An 18286-nucleotide genomic window follows, 5' to 3' on the forward strand; every position below is an offset into this window, starting at 1 on the left:
AATACCCAGTCCCCGTAAATGATTAAGACCCTGAATTTTATTTAATGTCAAAATTTCTCCACTTCTCAGGCTGTGCCACTGGAGCTTGCAGCCTTCAGTGACAGGGAGCCTTGACCCCTCATTTCTTTTTTCCTGCTCCTCCTCCCCCATTAGGCTAACCCTTAGTGTTGGGACACAGAGAAAGAAAGGGAAGATGGGAGCAAGAAAATGTCTTACTTCAATTACAACTGCCATAATTTGACTTCATGCTCTTAAAGACTTGGCCAAAGTTTAAAGCTGATGTTCTTTTCAGGACTCTTTTGGGGTCCTGTTGGAATTCTCTGGAGATGTGGTGATGTCTCTTCTTCAGCTGACTTCTCCCTGGGTGCCCCCTTTTCTGACAATATACCCACATACTTTGAAGTCCCATTGCCCCTTTCAGGTGGTCTTCTTGGGTAGACCCTAAAACAGCCTCAGGGTGGCCTGTCCTTTATTCCCCTCTGGGGAAGGTGTGCTGATTTCCCAGGTTCAGTAGCTACTTGCTGTGGCTCCACCACCCCTAACACAGTTTACCAGCTTGTGTCTTACCCTTCAGCTCTCTGTGTCTTACCCTCAGCTCTCTGTGTCTTCCAAGAGTCAGGTGGCTCATAGAAGGTTCTCAAAGTGGCCACGTTGAAGCCCACCGCCTGCCCCGAGTAGGACCCCCTCACCCCTCATTTCCTCATGGAGTGAGGGGCAGGACTTGAGGCTCACAGAACAGATTTCTCTAAAGAAATCCAGCTCACTTCTCACTTTCCAAAAACCTTTATATTCTTGAAGTGAGAAAGAAGCCCCTGGAAGAATGGCCTGAATTTTTTTTTTTAATCTTCATTTTATTGAGATATATTCACATACCACGCAGTCATACAAGACAAATCGTACATTCGATTGTTCACAGTACCATTACATAGTTGTACATTCATCACCTAAATCAATCCCCAACACCCTCATTACCACACACACAAAAATAACCAGAATAATAATTAAAGTGAAAAAGAGCAACTAAAGTAAAAAAGAACACTGGGCACTCTTGTCTGTCTGTTTGTTTGTTTCCTTCCCCCACCTTTCCACTCATCCATCCACAAACTAGACAAACGGGAGTGTGATCCCCATTGGCCTGAATTTTTTAAACTGATTCTCAGAGTTTTTTTTTAAATATAGATTCTGTTTATGGCATTCTCATATTCACGTTGGTGCCTGAGAGCTATAATATCAGTGTCTCAGGAGAAACTGAGGTGAGAAGCATTCTATTTTAACATCAAGGTACAATCACTTAACAAAGTCTATGTAGGGCATACTATAAAGTAGATTCAATACTTCTCATTTAATATTCTTGTCCTTTTAAAGCCTGATGTTAAAAGAACTTCCAAAGTACCCAGACAGATGTGTAGCTAACATTTGCAATCTTTATTGATTGAAACTGCTGTCTGGCTAGCAGGGGCTGCCCTGGGTTGTGTAGAGTTTACGTAATTTGGGAGTTTTCTTTAAGAAAAAGCATGCAAAATTAGGAATGCAAAATTAGGTGTGAATGCATTTTTTCTTTTAGAATGATTAAAACTTCATGGTAAATTAGAAATTTTTGAAAATAAATGCCACAAACACCAAAAATCCAGAAAAGTTACATAATGTTTTTATTAAGGAATTACCTTACAAACCTCTATAATATCTTTTGAATTTTGGTATGATCAATAATTCTGGTTAAATATATAAAATTACCTGAAATGAAGGCATGCATGAGAGTAATTAAAATGCATTTTAAACTATCCCCACTTTGCATTAAGCTAATTAATTATGTAATCTAATTCACTTATATTACATACATTGATCTGCTTATTAATGTGTATATTGATTTTGTCCCTGGATTGTTTCTTTAGGTGTTGCACTCCAGTGGTGGATAATTTTTCATCTTGTTTTGTCTAAAACTGCTGGTCTTTAGGATATAATGTGATTCAACATGTTGGGCTCCATAAAATATATGATTCAACACACAGACATATTCACTGTAGAAATGTCAATGGTTTGTGCCCTACCAACACAGAGATTCTGATAAATTCTATTTCACATGATTTACATAAAAAATATTGTGGGTTATAGTTGTATATGCTCCTGATCTGGTCTATTCCTGACAGGATGGAGCCTCTGTTTTGACTAGGCATCCATGAGAATTGAATCTTCTGCTTATAAATTTATGCTTCCAAATATTGGAAGAATTTTTTACGTATTAGCTTCTGGCTTTATACTTTTGAAAACATGTTTTTCCTTCATTATCCACATACTACCAAATGTAGGAGATCACGTTCCTACAACCTTGCACCCGTCTGTCAGATACTGGGTAAGTCAGCAAAGTGGGTGGTGGGAATATTGCCGGCAGCCATTCCTGCCCCAGAATGGCTAACACTACCTAACTAGACATGGAAATGTATCAGAAAAATATAATGTTCTTAACCCAATCTCTATTTATGTTCAACTCAGCTTCCCCTTAGCTGAATTCCAAACATCCCATAGCCTCTCTAACGTCATCCTACACAAGGACTAGTCTAACAGAGGGGAAGTTAGAGAGGAAAGAGACAGAGGTTGTAACTGATTGTTGCTAACATATAGATAATGGTGGTAAATGCACAACTATGTGATTATACAGGGAACCACTGATTGTTTACTTAGAATGGAATGTATGGTATGTGAATAAAACCATCTCAAAAACAGAGTCCACAACCCCTCATGCTCCTTCTTTCCGACCTGGTCTAGGCAGAATGGCTCTTGCAAAGAAGGGTGGTGAGAAGAAGAAGGGCCATTCTGCCATCAACGAGGTGGTGACCAGGGAGTACACCGTCAACATTCACAAGCACATCCATGGAGTGGGCTTCAAGAAACGTGCCCCTCGGGCATGCAAAGAGATCCGGAAATTTGCCATAAAGGAGATGGGAACACCAGATGTGCACATCGACACAAGGCTCAACAAGGCTGTCTGGGCCAAAGGGATAAGGAATGTCCCATATCGTGCCCGTGTTTGGTTGTCCAGAAAACGTAATGAGGATGAAGATCCCCCAAACAAGCTCTATACACTGGTTACTTATGTACCTGTCACCACTTTCAAAAACCTACAGACAGGGAGGCGGGGCAAGATGGCAGACTGGTGAGCTGTATGTTTTAGTTACTCCTCCAGGAAAGTAGGTAGAAAGCCAGGAACTGCGTGGACTAGACACCACAGAGCAATCTGACTTTGGGCATACTTCATACAACACTCATGAAAACGTGGAACTGCTGAGATCACCGAAATCTGTAAGTTTTTGCAGCCAGGGGACCCGCGCCCCTCCCTGCCAGGCTCAGCCCCGGGGGAGGAGGGGCTGTCAGCTCCGGGAAGGAGAAGGAAGAACTGCAGTGGCTGCTCTTATCGGAAACTCATTCTACTGATCCAAACTCCAACCATAGATAGACTGAGACCAGACACCAGAGAATCTGAGAGCAGCCAGCCCAGCAGAGAGGAGACAGGCATAGAAAAAAAACAACACGAAAAACTCCAAAATAAAAGCGGAGGATTTTTGGAGTTCTGGTGAACATAGAAAGGGGAAGGGCCCTGAGGCGCGTATGCAAATCCTGAAGAAAAGCTGAACTCTCTGCCCTGTGGACCTTTCCTTAATGGCCCTGGTTGCTTTGTCTCTTAGCATTTCAATAACCCATTAGATCTCTGAGGAGGGCCCGTTTTTTTTTTTGTTTGTTGTTTGTTTTTTGTTTTTTTTTGTTTTTTTTTTTTTAATCCTTTTTTCTTTTTCTAAAACAATTACTCTAAGAAGCCCAATACAGAAAGCTTCAAAGACTTGCTATTTGGGCAGGTCAAGTCAAGAGCAGAACTAGGAGAGCTCTGAGACAAAACGCAATAATCCAGTGGCTGAGAAAATTCACTAAACACCACAACTTCCCAAGAAAAGGGGGGTGTCCGCTCACAGCCATCATCCTGGTGGACAGGAAACACTCCTGCCCATCGCCAGCCCCATAGCCCAGAACTGCCCCAGACAACCCAGTGTGACGGAAGTGCTTCAAATAACAGGCACACACCACAAAACTGGGCGTGGACATTAGCCTTACCTGCAACCTCAGCTGATTGGCCCAGAGTTGGGAAGGTAGAGCAGTGTGAATTCACAAAGCCCCATTCAGCCATCATTTCAGCAGACTGGGAGCCTCCCTACACAGCCCGGCAGCCCAGAACTGGCCTGGGGGGACGGCACTCACCTGTGACATAGCACAGTCATCCCTCAACAGAGGACCCAGGGTGCACGGCCTGGAAGAGGGGCCCACTTGCAAGTCTCTGGAGCCATACTCCAACACCAAGGACTTGTGGGTCAGTGGCAGAGACAAACTGTGGCAGGACTGAACTGAAGGATTAGACTATTGCAGCAGCTTTAAAACTCTAGGATCACCAGGGAGATTTGATTGTTAGAGCCACCCCCCCCCTCCCTGACTGCCCAGAAACACGCCCCATATACAGGGCAGGCAACACCAACTACACACGCAAGCTTGGTACACCAATTGGACCCCACAAGACTCACTCCCCCACTCACCAAAAAGGCTAAGCAGGGGAGAACTGGCTTGTGGAGAACAGGTGACTCGTGGACGCCACCTGCTGGTTAGTTAGAGAAAGTGTACTCCACAAAGCTGTAGATCTGATAAATTAGAGATAAGGACTTCAATTGGTCTACAAACCCTAAAAGAACCCTATCAAGTTCAGCAAATGCCACGAAGCCAAAAACAACAGAAAATTATAAAGCATATGAAAAAACCAGACGATATGGATAACCCAAGCCCAAGCACCCAAATCAAAATACCAGAAGAGACACAGCACCTAGAGCAACTACTCAAAGAACTAAAGATGAACAATGAGACCATAGTACGGGAGACAAAGGAAATCAAGAAGACCCTAGAAGAGCATAAAGAAGACATTGCAAGACTAAATAAAAAAATGGATGATCTTATGGAAATTAAAGAAACTGTTGACCAAATTAAAAAGATTCTGGACACTCATAGTACAAGACTAGAGGAAGTTGAACAACGAATCAGTGACCTCGAAGATGACAGAATGGAAAATGAAAGCATAACAGAAAGAATGGGGAAAAAAATTGAAAAAATTGAAATGGACCTCAGGGATATGATAGATAATATGAAACGTCCAAATATAAGACTCATTGGTGTCCCAGAAGGGGAAGAAAAGGGTAAAGGTCTAGGAAGAATATTCAAAGAAATTGTTGGGGAAAATTTCCCAAATCTTCTAAACAACATAAATACACAAATCATAAATGCTCAGCGAACTCCAAATAGAATAAATCCAAATAAACCCACTCCGAGACATATACTGATCACACTGTCAAACACAGAAGAGAAGGAGCAAGTTCTGAAAGCAGCAAGAGAAAAGCAATTCACCACATACAAAGGAAACAGCATAAGACTAAGTAGTGACTACTCAGCAGCCACCATGGAGGCAAGAAGGCAGTGGCACGATATATTTAAAATTCTGAGTGAGAAAAATTTCCAGCCAAGAATACTTTATCCAGCAAAGCTCTCCTTCAAATTTCAGGGAGAGCTTAAATTTTTCACAGACAAACAAATGCTGAGAGAATTTGCTAACAAGAGACCTGCCCTACTGGAGATACTCAAGGGAGCCCTACAGACAGAGAAACAAAGAAAGGACAGAGAGACTTGGAGAAAGGTTCAGTACTAAAGAGATTCGGTATGGGTACAATAAAGGATATTAATAGACAGAGGGGAAAAATATGACAAACATAAACCAAAGGATAAGATGGCTGATTTAAGAAATGCCTTCACGGTTATAACGTTGAATGTAAATGGATTAAACTCCCCAATTAAAAGATATAGATTCGCAGAATGGATCAAAAAAAATGAACCATCAATATGTTGCATACAAGAGACTCATCTTAGACACAGGGACACAAAGAAACTGAAAGTGAAAGGATGGAAAAAAATATTTCATGCAAGCTACAGCCAAAAGAAAGCAGGTGTAGCAATATTAATCTCAGATAAAATAGACTTCAAATGCAGGGATGTTCTGAGAGACAAAGAAGGCCACTACATATTAATAAAAGGGGCAATTCAGCAAGAAGAAATAACAATCGTAAATGTCTATGCACCCAACCAAGGTGCCACAAAATACATGAGAGAAACACTGGCAAAACTAAAGGAAGCAACTGATGTTTCCACAATAATTGTGGGAGACTTCAACACATCACTCTCTCCTATAGATAGATCAACCAGACAGAAGACCAATAAGGAAATTGAAAACCTAAACAATCTGATAAATGAATTAGATTTAACAGACATATACAGGACATTACATCCCAAATCACCAGGATACACATACTTCTCCAGTGCTCATGGAACTTTCTCCAGAATAGATCATATGCTGGGACATAAAACAAGCCTCAATAAATTTAAAAAGATTGAAATTCTTCAAAGCACATTCTCTGACCACAATGGAATACAATTAGAAGCCAATAACCACCAGAGACTTAGAAAATTCACAAATACCTGGAGGTTAAACAACACACTCCTAAACAATCAGTGGGTTAAAGAAGAAATAGCAAGAGAAATTGCTAAATATATAGAGACGAATGAAAATGAGAACACAACATACCAAAACCTATGGGATGCAGCAAAAGCAGTGCTAAGGGGGAAATTTATAGCACTAAACGCATATATTAAAAAGGAAGAAAGAGCCAAAATCAAAGAACTAATGGATCAACTGAAGAAGCTAGAAAATGAACAGCAAACCAATCCTAAACCAAGTACAAGAAAAGAAATAACAAAGATTAAAGCAGAAATAAATGACATAGAGAACAAAAAAACAATAGAGAGGATAAATATCACCAAAAGTTGGTTCTTTGAGAAGATCAATAAGATTGACAAGCCCCTAGCTAGACTGACAAAATCAAAAAGAGAGAAGACCCATATAAACAAAATAATGAATGAAAAAGGTGACATAACTGCAGATCCTGAAGAAATTAAAAATATTATAAGAGGATACTATGAACAACTGTATGGCAACAAACTGGATAATGTAGAGGAAATGGACAATTTCCTGGAAACATACGAACAACCTAGACTGACCAGAGAAGAAATAGAAGACCTCAACCAACCCATCACAAGCAAAGAGATCCAATCAGTCATCAAAAATCTTCCCACAAATAAATGCCCAGGGCCAGATGGCTTCACAGGGGAATTCTACCAAACTTTCCAGAAAGAACTGACACCAATCTTACTCAAACTCTTTCAAAACATTGAAGAAAATGGAACATTACCTAACTCATTTTATGAAGCTAACATCAATCTAATACCAAAACCAAGCAAAGATGTTACAAAAAAGGAAAACTACCGGCCAATCTCTCTAATGAATATAGATGCAAAAATCCTCAACAAAATACTTGCAAATCGAATCCAAAGACACATTAAAAAAAATCATACACCATGACCAAGTGGGGTTTATTCCAGGCATGCAAGGATGGTTCAACATAAGAAAATCAATCAATGTATTACAACACATTAACAAGTCAAAAGGGAAAAATCAATTGATCATCTCAATAGATGCTGAAAAAGCATTTGACAAAATCCAACATCCCTTTTTGATAAAAACACTTCAAAAGGTAGGAATTGAAGGAAACTTCCTCAACATGATAAAGAGCATATATGAAAAACCCACAGCCAGCATAGTACTCAATGGTGAGAGACTGAAAGCCTTCCCTCTAAGATCAGGAACAAGACAAGGATGCCCGCTATCACCACTGTTATTCAACATTGTGCTGGAAGTGCTAGCCAGGGCAATCCGGCAAGACAAAGAAATAAAATGCATCCAAATTGGAAAAGAAGAAGTAAAACTGTCATTGTTTGCAGATGATATGATCTTATATCTAGAAAACCCTGAGAAATCGACGATACAGCTACTAGAGCTAATAAACAAATTTAGCAAAGTAGCGGGATACAAGATTAATGCACATAAGTCAGTAATGTTTCTATATGCTAGAAATGAACAAACTGAAGAGACACTCAAGAAAAAGATGCCATTTTCAATAGCAACTAAAAAAATCAAGTACCTAGGAATCAACTTAACCAAAGATGTAAAAGACCTATACAAAGAAAACTACATAACTCTACTAAAAGAAATAGAAGGGGACCTTAAAAGATGGAAAAATATTCCATGTTCATGGATAGGAAGACTAAATGTCATTAAGATGTCAATTCTACCCAAACTCATCTACAGATTCAATGCAATCCCAATCAAAATTCCAACAACCTACTTTGCAGACTTGGAAAAGCTAGTTATCAAATTTATTTGGAAAGAGAAGATGCCCCGAATTGCTAAAGACACTCTAAAAAAGAAAAACGAAGTGGGAGGACTTACACTCCCTGACTTTGAAGCTTATTATAAAGCCACAGTTGCCAAAACAGCATGGTACTGGCACAAAGATAGACATATAGATCAATGGAATCGAATTGAGAATTCAGAGACAGACCCTCAGATCTATGGCCGACTGATCTTTGATAAGGCCCCCAAAGTCACTGAACTGAGTCATAATGGTCTTTTCAACAAATGGGGCTGGGAGAGTTGGATATCCATATCCTCACTGAACTGAGTCATAATGGTCTTTTCAACAAATGGGGCTGGGAGAGTTGGATATCCATATTCAAAAGAATGAAAGAGGACCCCTACCTCTCCCCCTACACAAAAATTAACTCAAAATGGACCAAAGATCTCAATATAAAAGAAAGTACCATAAAACTCCTAGAAGATAATGTAGGAAAACATCTTCAAGACCTTGTATTAGGCGGCCACTTCCTAGACTTTACACCCAAAGCACAAGCAACAAAAGAGAAAATAGATAAATGGGAACTCCTCAAGCTTAGAAGTTTCTGCACCTCAAAGGAATTTCTCAAAAAGGTAAAGAGGCAGCCAACTCAATGGGAAAAAATTTTTGGAAACCATGTATCTGACAAAAGACTGATATCTTGCATATATAAAGAAATCCTACAACTCAATGACAATAGTACAGTCGGCCCAATTATAAAATGGGCAAAAGATATGAAAAGACAGTTCTCTGAAGAGGAAATACAAATGGCCAAGAAACACATGAAAAAATGTTCAGCTTCACTAGCTACTAGAGAGATGCAAATTAAGACCACAGTGAGATACCATCTAACACCGGTTAGAATGGCTGCCATTAAACAAACAGGAAACTACAAATGCTGGAGGGGATGTGGAGAAATTGGAACTCTTATTCACTGTTGGTGGGACTGTATAATGGTTCAGCCACTCTGGAAGTCAGTCTGGCAGTTCCTTAGAAAACTAGATATAGAGTTACCATTCGATCCAGCGATTGCACTTCTCAGTATATACCCGGAAGATCGGAAAGCAGTGACACGAACAGATATCTGCACGCCAATGTTCATAGCAGCATTATTCACAATTGCCAAAAGATGGAAACAACCCAAATGTCCTTCAACAGATGAGTGGATAAATAAAATGTGGTATATACACACGATGGAATACTACGCGTCAGTAAGAAGGAACGATCTTGTGAAACATATGACAACATGGATGAACCTTGAGGACATAATGCTAAGCGAAATAAGCCAGGCACAAAAAGAGAAATATTATATGCTACCACTAATGTGAACTTTGAAAAATGTAAAACAAATGGCTTATAATGTAGAATGTAGGGGAACTAGCAATAGAGAGCAATTAAGGAAGGGGGAACAATAATCCAAGAAGAACAGATAAGCTATTTAACGTTCTGGGGATGCCCAGGAATGACTATGGTCTGTTAATTTCTGATGGATATAGTAGGAGCAAGTTCACAGAAATGTTGCTATATTAGGTAACTTTCTTGGGGTAAAGTAGGAACATGTTGGAAGTTAAGCAGATATCTTAGGTTAGTTGTCTTTTTCTTACTCCCTTGTTATGGTCTCTTTGAAATGTTCTTTTATTGTATGTTTGTTTCTTTTTAACTTTTTTTTCATACAGTTGATTTAAAAAGGAAGGGAAAGTTAAAAAAAAAAAAAAACAAGGAAAAAAAAAAAGATGTAGTGCCCCCTTGAGGAGCCTGTGGAGAATGCAGGGGTATTTGCCTACCCCACCTCCATGGTTGCTAACATGACCACAGACATAGGGGACTGGTGGTTTGATGGGTTGGGCCCTCCACCACAGGTTTTACCCTTGGGAAGACGGTTGCTGCAAAGGAGAGGCTAGGCCTCCCTATGGTTGTGCCTAAGAGCCTCCTCCCGAATGCCTCTTTGTTGCTCAGATGTGGCCCTGTCTCTCTAGCTAAGCCAACTTGAAAGGTGAAATCACTGCCCTCCCCCCTACGTGGGATCAGACACCCAGGGGAGTGAATCTCCCTGGCAACGTGGAATATGACTCCCGGGGAGAAATGTAGACCTGGCATCGTGGGACGGAGAACATCTTCTTGACCAAAAGGGGGATGTGAAAGGAAATGAAATAAGCTTCAGTGGCAGAGAGAATCCAAAATGAGCCGAGAGGTCACTCTGGTGGGCACTCTTACGCACACTTTAGACAACCCTTTTTAGGTTCTAAAGAATTGGGGTAGCTGGTGGTGGATACCTGAAACTATCAAACTACAACCCAGAACCCATGAATCTCGAAGACAGTTGTACAAAAATGTAGCTTATGAGGGGTGACAAGGGGATTGGGAAAGCCATAAGGACCACACTCCACTTCGTCTAGTTTATGGATGGATGAGTAGAAAAATAGGGGAAGGAAACAAACAGACAAAGGTACCCAGTGTTTTTTTTTACTTCAATTGCTCTTTTTCACTCTAATTATTATTCTTGTTATTCTTGTGTGTGTGCTAATGAAGGTGTCAGGGATTGATTTGGGTGATGGATGTACAACTATGTAATGTTACTGTGAACAATCGAAAGTACGATTTGTTTTGTATGACTGTGTGGTATATGAATATATCTCAATAAAATGAAGATTAAAAAAAAAACCTACAGACAGTCAATGTGGATGAAAACTAACCACTGATTATTAAATAAAATTATTAAAAAAAAAAACAAAACAAAAAAACAAACAGAGTTTGTCATGTAGGTGAACTCACCGCCCTTCCCCCTACATGGGATGTGCCTCTCAGGGGTGTAGATCTCACTGGCAATATGGGATGTGACTTGTGGGAATGAGCTTGGCCCTGGCATTGTGGGATTGAGAAAGCCTTCTTGGACCAAAAGGGGGAAGCAAAATGAAACAAAATAAAGTTTCAGTGGCTGAGAGATCTCAAGTAGAGTTGAAAGGTCATTCTGGAGGTTATTCTTATGAATTATATAGATAACTATTTTTAGTTTTTAGTGTATTGGAACAGCTAAAAGGAAATATCTGAAACTGTTGAACTGCAACCCAGTAGCCTTGATACTTGAAGAGGATTGTATAACCATATAGCTGACACTGTATGACTGTGTGATTATGAAAAGTTTGTGGCTCCCACTCCCTTTATACAGTGTATGGACAGATGAATAGAAAAATGAGGACAAAAAGTAAACAAATAATAGGGAGGGATGGGGGATGGGATGTTTTGGGTGTTCTTTTTCAATTTAACTTTTATTCTTATTCTTTTTTGTGTATGGTAATGGAAATGTTCAAAAATTGAACGTGGTGATGAATGCACAACTATATAATGGTGCTGTGAACAAATGATTGTACACTGGGGATGATTATATGGTATGTGACTATGTCTCAATAAAATTGAATTAAACAAAAAAAGAACATACATGGACATGAACTGTTCTTTATTTAGCAAATTATTCTGTGTCAAGAACTGGTACTAGTGTTCGACAGGTATTCTCCCACCAGCCCACCAGCCTTCCAAGGTAGCTATTATCCCTATTTTCAGAGAGATTAGGTTACTCCCCATAAGGGAAATAAGTAACGCTCTTCTGATTTATACTATACAAGCTTTGTCTATTTTTGAACTGCAAATAAATTAAATTATATAGAATGCACTCTTTTGTGTATGGCTTCTTTTGCACAATATTATATCTGTAATTCATTCATGTTGTTAGGCATATCAGTAAATCATTTTTTATTGCTATGTGTTCTTTCATTGTTTGAAGATATCAACATTTATTTATCCATTTATTGGTGTTATTTCCAGTTTGGGAATATTATGAGTAAAGCTGCTATTGACATTCTTGTACATGTCTTTTGGTGGATAAAAGTACTCCTTTCTTTTGGATTTACATATGAGAGTGGAATAGGATATTTTTAGCTTTCGTAGATAATCTCAGTTTTCCAAAGAACCAATGCCAAGGTCATCAGGTAGGAAGATGACTAGTGTATTCATGTGGATGAAATAAAGTGAACAAGATAATATGAGAAAACCAAATAAAGCCAGGTCCTGTAGGACTTTACAGGACAGAGCTAGGACTTTGGCTTCTACTCTGAGTAAACTGGGAGTCACAGCAGGGTTTTGAGCAGAGGAATGACATGATGTGACATATTTTATATAGATCATTCTGGCTGCTGAGCTGAAGATAGACTATAGAGAGGGAGCAGGGAAACCAGTTAGCAGGCTACTGCAGGAATCTTGGCAAGTGTGGTGGTGGCTTGGATCAGAGTGGTGGCAATGGACATTCTGAGACTGGTTAGATTCTGGATATGTTTTAAAGGTAGAGTCAATATCATCATTGACTTTGCCAGCTTTATTATTAGCCATGCTATGATTATAATAGTTAACATTTTTTGACCTTTTATTCTGTGTTTTATTATCCTCATAAACTAAAGCTCAAAGAGGTTAAGCAACTTCCTACCTCCACCCCTGATCCCTGGCAACCGCTGATCTGTTCTCTATCCCATTAGGCTATAAACATTAGTGTACAGGTTTTTGTATGAACATAAATGTACATTTTTCTAGGGTACCTGTGCTGGTTTGAATCTATTAAGTACCCCAGAAAAGCCATATTCTTTTAATCCAATCTTGTGGGGGCAGACCTATTGTGGCTGGGAACTTTTGAATAGGTTGTTTCCATGGAGATGTGACCCACCCATTCAAGGTGGGTCTTAGTTTACTGAAGTCCTTAAGAGAGCTCAGGGAGAGAGAAAGAGCTCAAAGCTGACACAGACCTGGATGCTTGGAAATGCAGACAGAAAGATGTTTGGAGATGCTAAGCTAAGAGCTGAAACCTAGAGTTTGTTCCAGAGAAGCTAAGTGAGAACTGAGAGAGGCTTAGAGAGAAAATGCCCAGAGACATTTTGGAGACAGCTATTTTGAAACCAGAGCCTGAGAGAGAAGGACCAGCAGATGTCACCATGACACTTCCCATGAGACAAAGGAACCCCAGTTGCCATCAGCCTTCCTTCAGTGAAGGTATCCTCTTGTTGATGCCCTAATTTGGACACTTTTATGTCCTTAGAACTGTAAATCTGTAACCAAATAAACCCCCGTTATAAAAGCCAATCCATTTCTGGTATTTTGCATTTCCAGCAGCTTTAGCAAACCAGAAGAGTTACCTTGGCATGGGATTGCTGGGTCATATGATAAATGTTTGTTTAACTTTATAAGAAGCTGCTTGTTTTCTGAAATGGCTTTCCCATTTGTATGTTTACCAGCACTGTATGAGAGTTACAGTTGCTCTGCATCCTCACCAGCACTTGTATTGTCGATTAAAAAAAGTTAGCCATTCTAATAGGTATGCAGTGATATCTCATCATAGGATACTGCTTGTTTTTTAAGTTCAGAGTAAAGTGTTTTAGATTTCAGAATTTAACTTACAGGTTGTCTTAGTTCACCAGAGCTGCTATGACAAATACCACAAACTGGTTTTGGCTTAACAACAGGAGTTTATTGGCCTACATTTTTGAGGCTATAAGGCCAAAATCAAGATATCAGTAAGGTTTGCATTCTCCCTGAAGACTGACTGCTGGCAATCCTTGTGGTTCCTTAGCTTGTATCTCTGTCTCCCATCACATGGTGATATTCTCTCCTTTCTGGCTTCTGTGACTCCCGGGTTCTCTTTCTAAGGCCTCCAATACTTTTCATTAAGGCCCACCCTGCTTCAGTTGGCCATACCTTAACTAAAATTAACATCTTTAAGAGGTCCTATTTATAAATGCATTTACACCCACAGGAATGTGGATTAAGATTAAGAACATGTTTTTGGACATTACAAATTGCCCCAGTATGTCAAGCCCCACTGACAGTATTCCTGAAAACCCTAAAGAAAAACTAGGGCTCTATCTAAGACTCCATAAAAGTTTCATTTATTAAATTTATTTTCCATAAACCTAAAACCTCTAGATTGTTCCTTTGCCAGATAAACCCTGAAACTTAGAGGTACCAGTCTCTCCCAGAACGTCCACCAGTTGCATTCCCCTACCCCATAATGTTGACACCCCTTTTCAACATGAAGAAGTTTAGAATGGTTATTGCCAAATATCCCTGAAGACTGAGCAAATGATCAAATGAGAGGAAGGAGGTATAACAAAGAAGTTAGGATTTAACAAATGATTATGACTACTGAATCATTATATTTTAGTTTCTAGTATAATAGAATAGCCAGAAGGAAATACCTGAAACTGTGGAACTGTAACCTGTACTATACTTTGAAATTTGCTCTATAACTACCTGTTGAACTGTATTTTGAAATTTATTATCTTATATTTCACAAAAAAAGTTTTTAAAAAAAGAACATGTTTTGCTGTGCTACGTAACTCAATTTACTGCACTAAGTTTTAAATAATTTATGGATAAAGATGACATAGATTTACTTTAAAAAATTTGCCTCTGTCCTTTTTGACCCAGATACAATTTCACTGGAGATTCTAAGATTGTGAAGTAACTGAAATATGAATAACCCAACTTGCTTGCAGGTTTTTGTGGCCACGCCTAAACTCTACTTTTCTTTCAGGGATGTTGTTGAAGGTCATAAGATGATGAATGGAAAATTGTTACAAGGGATAAGAAAATACAATACTATTATTATGAGAAGCATCAACCATTTGTGTCTACTAAGTGGCTACTATAGGCAATAGGGTATTATGTTAGAGATGTTCTATAGAGAATATAAAAGTAAAAAAAGATCCTATCCTCACAGATTATAATCTTTGTATGGAGAAAAGTAAAGTGTCAAAGAAATTAAAATAGTAAAATAACTGCTCCTGTAACATGTAAATACATATTACAAGTCTTTAATTTTTCAAAATGATTGCAGACATAATAAAATACCCTATATTTATATATTATGTGTACTTATATATATAGATGTTTATATAGTCCACTGTCACAAATTAAGTTATCTCTCACAATAGATGACCTAGTGGGTTCCGCTTCTTATCTGTCTTTAAGCAAATGGGGAGATCTGAGCTGGGCTTGGGAGACAGGTGGAATTTCAATAGCTAGAGAGGATGAAGAGGTCACTCCAGGCAAATAAAGTATCAAGAGCCAAGTTGCAGAGATGGAAAGTTGGCTAGATACCAGGAGAGTAATAACAGCTGCCTTTTATTGAGTAGTTACTATGGGGCAAGCACTGTGATAAATCTGATATATGGGCTACCTCATTTAATCAACCTTGTAATGTAACTAAGAATTTATAATCTTTTGTATGGTTATACATCTAACAAGTTATAGACCTGGGATTCTAACCCAGACAGTTTGATTCTAGTTGTTAACCTCCACATTGTGTTGCGTGGACTAGTGGTTCTCCATCTTTTCCCCACTTCTCCACATTTGAGGGATGGGACATCTCATGTCAGTAGCAGTGGTTCCAAGTGAGCATAAGTCAGTGAGTGGGTTATGAAAATCTCCAGCAATACTGCTCACTCCGTCTGAGACCCGGCTAAACTTCTCAGGGAAGGGTGTCTACCTTTTGAGGACTGCTCTATAGACAACGGGGAAGCTAGGAAGATTCTTAAATAGAGAATACAGAAGATCAACAGAAGATGGATTTGACAGCAAGGTGCACAGTGGATTAGGCCCTGAAGAAGATGAAGGTAGAAAAACCATTTCAGCACAACTAAACATGAGGTGGTAAGGCCAGAGCTAGGGAGTGGCAATGAGGAAGATTGATGGGAAGGGAAAATGGATAGGACTATGGGAATGATGGAGAGGGAGGAGTTAAGGGCTTTAGGGACCATTACTGCGTTTCCTTCCCGTTGCCTTCTAAAAGAGCAGACTGGTCCCTGCACAGTCCCGGAGCCCTCAAAGCCCATTGCTGCATCACCCATGACCACTAGAGGGCGTCTCCGCCGCATTTGGAGCCCAGATTGCTTCACACGCCCAGGGTGGCCAGCGCGGCTGTTTAAAACCCAAATAAGAAGCTCCTGGCAATCTTATTGTGAGCTTGGATTTAGAACAGTTGATCACTGAAACGGAAACTTGGAAAGTCTCCCAGTCGATTGACAATGGCTGGAAACGGGGCCTAAGATGCAGAAGTAAATTACAGAGAGCGGGCGGCGCGCACAGAGGCAGCCTGGGGAACGCGAGGCGGCAGGAGGAAACGGCTGCCAACAAAACGTCCACAATGCCTGCAGCCGGCCCGAGGGGACTGAGGTTCCAGAGATTCCATTGGACCAGCAGTTTTTTATGGTTCTCTGCGTGACCCAGGTTTGATATTGAAAGAGGAGTTATAGTAGAGTCCCCTAGTCCACCGACCACAAACATCTCGGGCTCTTGGCTGAAGCAGGTGTATGCGTGCCTGTCTCTGGGTGTATGCACGTGTGTGCGAGTGAGTTTGGGTGAATGGGTGAGTGTGTACATGTGTGGATTCATATGTGTGCATGCATGTGTGTGCCTATTTGTATGTGGTGTGTGTGAGCCTGCTCCCGTGTGTCTGAGTGCCTATTCTGCGGGGGAAGTGTTAAATTTGTTGCTTGGCTTCAACCCAAAAGAGAAACAAATAATGAGGTGAACAGAAGTGAGCGTCTCTGCTTTCACCACTAATTAGCCACCTATCGACTTTGATGAAGAGGATGTATAATAGATTCAAATGAGCTAAAGATGGGAAACCCAAGGGCCTGGGTGGATGGAGGGCTGAGAAGCTGCTCAGTGGTCTGCTTGGGCAGAGGGCTGTCCCGGAAGCCTAGTGCCTGGATTAGGTGAGTGGTTCATTCTTGCCCTTATATAAAGAACTATATTTCTCCATCTTGGCCAGCGTCTCTTTTGGGCTGGCCTTAATATAATGTTCTAAAAGCCTTCTCACTTTTTGAAGAGCTGACAGTTACCTCCCCTACCCCACCTTTGTCCTCCCTTGGGCAGTTTTGTCATTCTTTTCCTCAGGCCGGGCCCTGTCCACATTTCTCTGAGATGAGGTTACAGCCCTGTTACTCACCATCTGCTCAGGCAAACCTGACTTCCACCTGTGTCTATACTTATTCACACTGCCTGCTGGCCCCAGGCTCTCCTTTTTCTACCTGTGGAGGGTTGGAATCAGCACAGTGAGGGCAGAAACACATATTTGGTGGTTTGTAAGATTGACCTTCTTCAACTCTAGACCTGTGTTGTGTGAGTGGGCAGGAAAGGTGGTGGTAGAAAGTAGTGTTAGATATCTCTGAGGCAGGCCTTTCACCCATCATCAACAGCTGGGGTCCCTGTCTGTGGGTTCCGCATAGGCCCAACTCACACAGGCTCAGCTGGAAAGTGAGTGTCCCCCCAGTTGCCGAAGTACATCCCCTACCCTCAGAGAATGTCCCCTGCCTCCCCGACGCTCCCAGCCCCCTGGAATGCATCCTGGGGGACGCCATGTCCCTCGAATATGGCTATGAGAACGATTTTTTAAAATCCCTTCAGACAGCAAGTTCTCCTCAAACTTGTTTTCTTGAGTATGTGTGTGGGGCGTGTCATCATTTCACTCACACCCTAGTAAATCTAGAGAGTGGTCACTTCTTAGAAGTTGTTGCTCCTAACACCTCTGGTTTGTTGACAGCCTTGCAATATTCCTTGCCCTTTGTTGGCCTCTTTGAGGCTCAAGTTGGCTTGGTCCTGGTCCTGGTTTCCTTTCTTATGCTAATTTTCTTAGACTGTTTGGTAGGTTGAATAGTTATGGGAGTTCTTAAACTTTAGTGAGAAAAAAAAAAATCACTCAAGGAATTGTAAAATGCAGATTTCTCAGGCCCCACTCGAATCTATTCCAGAGGATTTCTGGAGTAGGGCACAGGAATTTGTATTTTACCAAGCCCTCCCTATCCATACCTCACTCTACTCCCACCCACCTTCAGCCCAGAAGAGCCTTATTCCGGTGGTCCAGAGAACATATATTGTGAAAC

The 18286-nt window shown here is 40.5% G+C and overlaps 1 protein-coding gene across 1 annotated transcript; it reads left to right on the forward strand.

Annotated features, from left to right (window-relative positions):
* Positions 1–2768: 2768 nt before the first annotated feature.
* LOC119513648 (60S ribosomal protein L31-like) lies at positions 2769–16623 on the forward strand. The gene is made up of 2 exons (XM_037809036.1): positions 2769–3135; positions 16376–16623. Exons 1-2 carry the CDS (start codon positions 2769–2771, stop codon positions 16621–16623), a joined length of 615 nt encoding a protein of 204 aa, XP_037664964.1.
* The last annotated feature ends 1663 nt before the right edge of the window (positions 16624–18286 follow it).

Source organism: Choloepus didactylus, chromosome 2, assembly GCF_015220235.1.
Source record: "Choloepus didactylus isolate mChoDid1 chromosome 2, mChoDid1.pri, whole genome shotgun sequence".
Lineage (NCBI taxonomy): Eukaryota > Metazoa > Chordata > Mammalia > Pilosa > Megalonychidae > Choloepus > Choloepus didactylus.